Genomic DNA, 7,386 nt, shown 5'->3' with positions numbered 1-7,386 from the left:
CTAATTTCAAGAGCTTTTGACCTCTTCACTTGTTCTCATTGCTTATAATCTTCACTCTTAACTTCTCTCAGCTGAAACTTAGGTTACATGTGCCGCTTGTGTCTTGTTCTTGACTGTTAAGAGGTCCTCTTTGACTCTCAGGTTCCATGCTTCAACGTAAATTGTAAAACTGAGGTAGAATGCACAATCTACCACATCAAAACCGAATGTCAAATACTAGGGGAAGCATACTTAACGACCCATATTAAAAGACAAGCAACGAACATCAGTGGGAGAGTTACAATGACATATCTGATGTAGACGATAGCTCAACCATGTCTGCTTTTGGTCTACTAGAGCAAATAAATGTCACCGGGGATAGTACTGACTATCTCTGGTACAAAACTAGGTAAAAGCGATTCTTATATCTCTATTTTCTTATCAAAAAGTATAGATTTATAGTTTAAACTTTAAACCTTGGCGGCTTGGCATGACTTGTTTCCTCATGTGTTGGTTTTATTTATAGTGTTTGTGTTAAGCCATCTGAGTCATTCCTCTATGGCGGAAAATCACCCACACTCATAGTGGAATCTACCGGGGATGTTGTTCATGCCTTCATAAACGAGCAGCTTATTGGTATCCGACTATCCTCCAAGCAATTTCCCTCTACAAATAAGGATCTTTATTTTCACTCATTTATTAATTGATATAATCATTTGTTGGATCTGCATTTGGGGGAAGAAAAGCCAGAAGATTTAGTTTCAGTAAAAAGGTTAATCTAAAGTCCGGGAGAAACAAAATCGCAATGTTAAGTATAGCAGTTGGTTTAATTGTAAGCACTATATTTTCTCATCTATTGATCCATGTATACTAAGAATCTCTTAATCCTTTTCTCATTCTGATAATGTTTTAAATTTTTATTCCTATAGAATGTAGGAAAGCATTACGAGAATTGGAACACCATAATTCTAGGACCAGTTGTAATGGAAGGTCTTGACAAAGGGAGACTTGATCTGTCTAAGAAAAATGGACTTATCAGGTGATCAAATATTGAAGAAATTACGACCTTTCATTTTGTCTTATATGAAAAAGTCACACATGTGAAATCAACCCAAATCGCAAATACTCTTGTATTTCTTATTTAATTATTTAAAGATCCCCGAAACATCATTTATTATCCCGACGCAGCGCTCTCCCTAAATGGTTTTCCACAGAGCCTTGCTTACATGATTCATCCCCACGGAGCTCGTTTAGGGCACCCATCAAGTTGGAGTTCGTTGCTCCCTAGCCGAACCTATCAACGTCAACCTGGTTGGAAGTCACACAGGCTATTTCCCAGAGTCGATCATTCGACCATAGATGGCTGGCGAGCCTTACAACGCATATGGCTGGTGAGCCTTTATCCGCACACAAGATACGACTCAAGGACATATCCCGAAGATGCCTCAAGTATGACTCATTTCTATGGCAGGCGAGCCTTAAAACGCAGCTTCAACATGGCTGGCGAGCCTTTGTCCGCAAACAAGATACAACTCAAGGACGTATCCCGAAGATGCCTCGGGTACGACTCCTTATCATAGCTAGAGAGCCTTCGGACGCACACAAGATACGATTCAAGGACATATCCCGAAGATGTCTCAGGTATGACTCCTTCCTATGGCTGGCGAGCCTCAAAACGCACCGCCTTCAACACCGGCTGGCGAGCCTTTGCGCGCAAAAGATTCAAGGACGTATCTCGAAGATGCCTTGGGTATGATTCCTTCTTATGGCTGGCGAGCCTTTATACGTAGTCTAATGGACTTTAAACGACCCGCATCGGAAGTCGACAGACTCTAAAATGGTCCCGACGGCAGGTCCTTGAGTCGCCTCGACGTCGCAATGGTCTTCAGGATGTAATATTCGATTGACCTGGAGATCATACTTTGACTTTTGCCCTGTCCAAGCCTCAGTCAAAGTGGGGGCTCTGTAGATACCCAGTATATGCACCTTCCAAAAACCACCCGATTATGATTGGACTATAACGTATTTTTGATATGCGTGCGTGGATTGGCTATACATGAGACGGTTCAATGCACTACTCGAATATGTAAAATGATTTCATAAATGGTTTTCTAACTTCATTTGCATTAAAATAACACTATTTAGAGTTAAAACCGTCTTCGGACCCAAAACCGACTCAGAAACCCGAAACTCGAGTCAACCTAAGTCAACCCGAGTCAACCCAAACCTCGGATGTCGAAAATAATGCCATGAATGTCTTTATCATGTCATTTCCGTTAAAATAACCCTAATTAGAGTCAAAACCGACACCGAGCCAAAAACCGACTCCAAATTCAAATCCCGACTCACACGGGTCAAACCCGAGTCAAGCACACAAAACACCTACCTCAAGTAACACCAAAATCATCTTATTAGATGCCCATATTATTACACGACATCATATTTGATTACCACAAATCAATAATGGATGGAGAACAGGCCACGTCCAATTTGAAAGGGACAATACACCCATTTGCATCACGAGGTAGCTCGCGCCTAAAGCAGGTGTCTGCTTAGCCTCTAAGCAAACAAAACTGACCTACCATCCCACATTTCTCTATAAATACCACCATCACACACTACAACATTCACGCGAGCGTCCGCCCCTTCACCTCTCCCTTAAACTTCTACACTCGACTTCCTAAGTCACAAAATCGACACGTGTTTACGACCTACCGATCGTAAACACAAGTCTTACACATATTGTTTGGTACCATCGCCGTGCATTCGATCGACCCATTTGACCAAATAAATTCATCAATCAACATGTTTTAATTAACATATTTTCAACATATTTTCAAATCAAAATAATTTTTTAAGGCACTCTTTTAAACTTCTTTGATCGCATTTAGTCACAACGAGAAAACCGTCTCTAAAGTCGTCTATTTCGCAAACATCAATACACGTAAGTTTGAGGGTGTTAATATCTCATTTATTTCATGTATTCACTATTTTTATGAGTTTATATGCATGAACAATGCATAACACGATTCAAATATAGGTTAGACGAGCCAAAACCGAGTTTTTGCCTGAGACAGAAGCTCCTTGCTATGCATGGAAGCTCGCGCCTCTTGTGGCATCTCGGGTCAGACTCAAATGTGTTTGAGTTCGTCTTTCCTACAACACTTTCTTTTATTTTTACTTCTTTCCTTTTACGGTTTTTACCATTTCAAACATTTTAATTCATTTTTATGATAAACATATTTTGACCATTACAAAAATCATCCTTGGTTCTTTATACCATGACGGTTTATTCCGTGAGTCGATGATGTTATTTGGTTAATTACATTTTAGTGGGTATTTTAACACCCTTTTCCTTTATTTACCATTTTTCTCATTTATTTACATTTGCAAACATATTAGTCATAATCCATAATCATCCTTGGTTCTTTATACCATGTTGGTTTAATCCGAGTACGATGACAAACTTGACTAATTACAAAGAAATGAAGTTAACATGATTAGTTCAAATCAAACATTTTACATTTTTATTTGTAAACTATACTTTTCAAATATGCAAATCCGACAACGAATGTTATTAACACAATAGTAATTATTCCGAGTCATGTAAACGACATTTGCAAATCTTTCATCATAAATACGGTTTTAAACAACCTTTTTAACAACCAGGAGACGCCCCTTGGTTCGCCCCATGGCTCGCGCCCCAAGAGGCCCTCTGCTTTCATATTTCAAAACCTGGGCAGAGCCCCTTACCTCGCCAATAGGCTCGCGCCTTAACAGGACTGCCTGACACTGTTCTGCCTCATTTTTAAAATTGTCTAGGACGATCCCAATTATGGTTAATCCAAATACATGACGGATCATATTGACAAGCTTACCTTTTTACACTTTGTCATTTGACAGCCTTTTTCAATAAATGGATCGTGTTAAGCACAATAACCCGAACTTGGTAAATGGATGTTTAATTTCCGTTTTCACATGAAAATCTATCTAAATCCAACTTGACATATTATGCTTGATATTTGGATTAACAAACCGACTTAGAAAGTTCACATGTTAGGTTAACACTTTTGGATGTGCATTCATGCATTTACACCGTTTTATCAACTTTTGCACTTAAACAACCACGATCGATTAGTAGAGGCCGCTAACGCGGGCGGGATTGGGTGTCCGATTAAAGGGCTTCCCAATACGTACCCTCACCCCTTACTCAGAACCTTTGGATAGTGGATGGCTTTATCCAGGGCGTACGAGAGTCATTTTAGGCATAGAATGCTAAAAGGGGGACGAGTCCTTATCTTTAGTACCTATGTCAAACACTGCTTTGTGCTTCGTTTGACCGAGGTATAAAGTGGATTTGAACATGTTCCAAGCATCCCACAAATTCTTGGTGGTGACTCCGAACATCTCTAATCGTTTCGATACCTTTACCGAGACGAAACCGACCGATCTAAAGCGATCCGGTCGAAAGCCTTTTTACGCCGCAGAGCGTGGCTTTCAAAAGACCGCTGCATGTCCACATATTGGCTTGGCGTGCAGGTGGCTCGTTACCGCAGATCGATAAGTGGCCCAAATCCACAGACCGGCCTGTGGCCCATGTCCACAACTATGGAAGGCTAATCTTCCACTACTTGGTGTAATCCATTTCAAGCTTTCATCTTTATCATTGTATTGACTCCTTAGTCTCTACTCTTTCATTTATTTCAATTTCTATGTTTGAATGTCATGATGAATGTTTTGTTGTGAGAAGTGATCACTCTTTCCTCTATAACACTCATTTATTGCTTGAATGTTGCAAAGTTTCTTACTTTTGTGGTGTTTGGTTGAAGCAACTCATATTGTTGTTATCTTGGCTAAAAGTATCAACCTTTGTGAGTAGAAATTGAATATGTCATTGGGTTTGTTGGCTTAGACATACTCTTGTGATATTCCATTTACTTTCTTCTTGGTTTTGCTCTTCATGCTCTTTGCTACAATTCATACATAGTTTAATGTTAGAATTTGTGGTTTAAGTAGGATTATCATTGTTGGCTTAGATAGTGGTAATCATTTGCTTGAGGTTTGTTGTTGGGTAAACGAATTTAGAGAGAAAAGAGTCATACTTTGAGAAAATGTGGAACTTGTAGGATTATACCAAGTTTCCTCTCATATTATTGTTGTTTGCATATCAAGTGTTTGTTGGTTTGATTCTTAGGAAAGTTTACATCTTTAGTTTTGTTATGCTTGTTTCCAATCAAATGCCTTTCTCCATTTATGTCACCACTTGTTTACCATTGTTCATAACCATTGTTTGTTGATAAACTTAGTTAGCAAGTCTAAATTATGGTTAAGAGTCTTAATTAGTTAATAGAAGCCTAATTAGTTGCCACATGGTTTACAATTTAAGTTTTAAGTCTTAATCCCTTCTCTTGGGTTCGACCCTTACTTCCCTTTACTACTATTCTTAATTGCATAGTGTAGAGTCAAGTTTGGTTTATAAATATCTAATTTGGTAGCTTAATTCTAGTATTTAACGACCTAGTCAATTTAACTGCTACCAAATTTTGGCGCCGCTGCCGGAGAAGGGAAACATAGCTAAAAGCTTGAGTTGTGAAATACATGTTTAGTTGTTTTTATCTTCTTCTTGTTGTTAGAAATAAGTGGTAGTTCTAATCCATTTTGTTTAGTGTAAAGGATTATGCCTAGTTCCCAACAAGGTGGTGAGTTCACTCCCATTGAAGAAGACGCATTTGGAGCATATTCTTGGTTATTCACCAACCCTTGGTATCAACGACCTCCAAGGGGAGGACAAGTTGAAGAAGAAGACTTTGAAACAATTTTGGTAGACCCTATTGAAGTAGAATACCCTCCAATGGCGAATGACACTAGAACTATTAGGGAGCTCCGGGAAAGGAATTATGACACTCAACCTCTTTGCATAGCCTACCCACCCATGGGGGCTAATGAAAATTTTGAATTAAAAGGCTACTTCATCCACAACCTTCCAAAGTTCCATGGACATACGGGAGATGACCCAAACCGCCATCTTTCCGAATTTTATATGATGTGTGAAGGGGCCATTCCCAATGGTATGACGGAGTATCAATTTAAGTTGAGAGCCTTCCCATTTTCACTACAAGATGCGGCAAAAGATTGGTTGTTTTACCTTCAACCGGGTACAGTCCGTTCTTGGAAGGACATGAAAGCGGCTTTTCTTGAGAAATACTACCCCGACTTGAGACATAACCATGCAAAGAAATCCATCACTTCTCTGGAGCAAGATCAAAGTGAAAGCCTATATGAGTATTGGGAGAGATTCAAGAAATTGGTTGCTCAATGTCCCTACCATGGTCTTAGTGGTGATGACCTTTTGGTCAACTTTTGTGATGGTCTTACCCAACAATATCAAATCATGGTAAATTCCGCTACGGGCGGTGGGGTTGACAACTACTACGTGGCGGAGGCAAATGAGATCATAGAAAGGTTGGCCGCTAGCACAAGGAACTATGGAAGAACCAAGGAATCCAAGACTATTAACTCCATTGAGACACCTTCCTCTTCCAACAACAAGCTTGAGAAAACCGTGGATGAGCTTACAAGAACTGTATCTCAACTAGTGGGAAACAATCAAGGAGGAGCACAAGGGTCTAACTTGGAGTGCAACTATTGTCAAGGTCCACACCTAATGGAAACGTGTCCCATCATGGAAGAACAAGGGATAAGCAAGGAAAATGCAAGTGTCATGATGCATAGTCAATATAACTCTAGGAACCCCAATGGGGGAGGGTATTACAAGTATGATCCGAGCGGCAATACTTACAACATTGGGTCAAGGGACAACCCCAACCTTTCTTGGGGAGGGGATACCTCAAGAAGCTTTCAAAATGGCCAAATCAATCCCTTGAGGAACTCCAACTCACAAGGTCAAAGACAACAATCAACAAGCAAAAAGAGGATCCTTCCAATTTGGTAACCAAGGTAACCACAAAAATTTTCAAGGGGGAGGCTCCTCCTCTCAAGGAGATGAGGAATTATCTACCAAGGAGATGTTCAATATGCTTATGAAAGGGCAAACCGATACAATCAAGAGGTTTGACAAGATGGATGCGGATAAAGTCTCAAGCGATGCAAGGGTGAAAAATCTTGAGATTCAACTTGGCCAACTTGCACAAGAAATGGCCAAGAACAATCAAAGGAACTCCAACTCCATCCCATCTACAACATTCCCTCCAAAAGAAAATGTATGTGCAATGACATTGAGGAAAGGGAGAACTATAGAATCTCCTCCCAAGAAGAAGAGAAAGGCTAAGTCACATGAGAGGGTCATTAACATTGAAGAACAAATTGAATAAGAGCTTGTGATTGAACAAGAGAAAGGGATACCCTCAAAGGCTAATGGGGAAGAAGAGGTGACTCCTTTGAGCAAGG

At 40.0% G+C, this 7,386-nt stretch overlaps 1 protein-coding gene across 1 annotated transcript; it reads left to right on the top strand.

The window, feature by feature from the left end:
* The first annotated feature begins 5,656 nt into the window (after positions 1-5,656).
* On the top strand, positions 5,657-6,931 carry LOC141628064 (uncharacterized). Its single transcript, XM_074441251.1, has one exon. It carries the CDS (start codon positions 5,657-5,659, stop codon positions 6,929-6,931), a length of 1,275 nt encoding a protein of 424 aa, XP_074297352.1.
* Positions 6,932-7,386: the final 455 nt, after the last annotated feature.

The sequence above is a fragment of the Silene latifolia genome, chromosome Y, assembly GCF_048544455.1.
Source record: "Silene latifolia isolate original U9 population chromosome Y, ASM4854445v1, whole genome shotgun sequence".
Lineage (NCBI taxonomy): Eukaryota > Viridiplantae > Streptophyta > Magnoliopsida > Caryophyllales > Caryophyllaceae > Silene > Silene latifolia.
Note: the sequence above shows the minus strand (reverse complement) of the source record. Positions and strands in the feature narration are given on the sequence as shown.

Excerpts from the sequence above, each read along its gene's own strand:
- LOC141628064 (XM_074441251.1), top strand. The coding sequence starts at position 5,657 with ATGCCTAGTTCCCAACAAGGTGGTGAGTTCACTCCCATTGAAGAAGAC.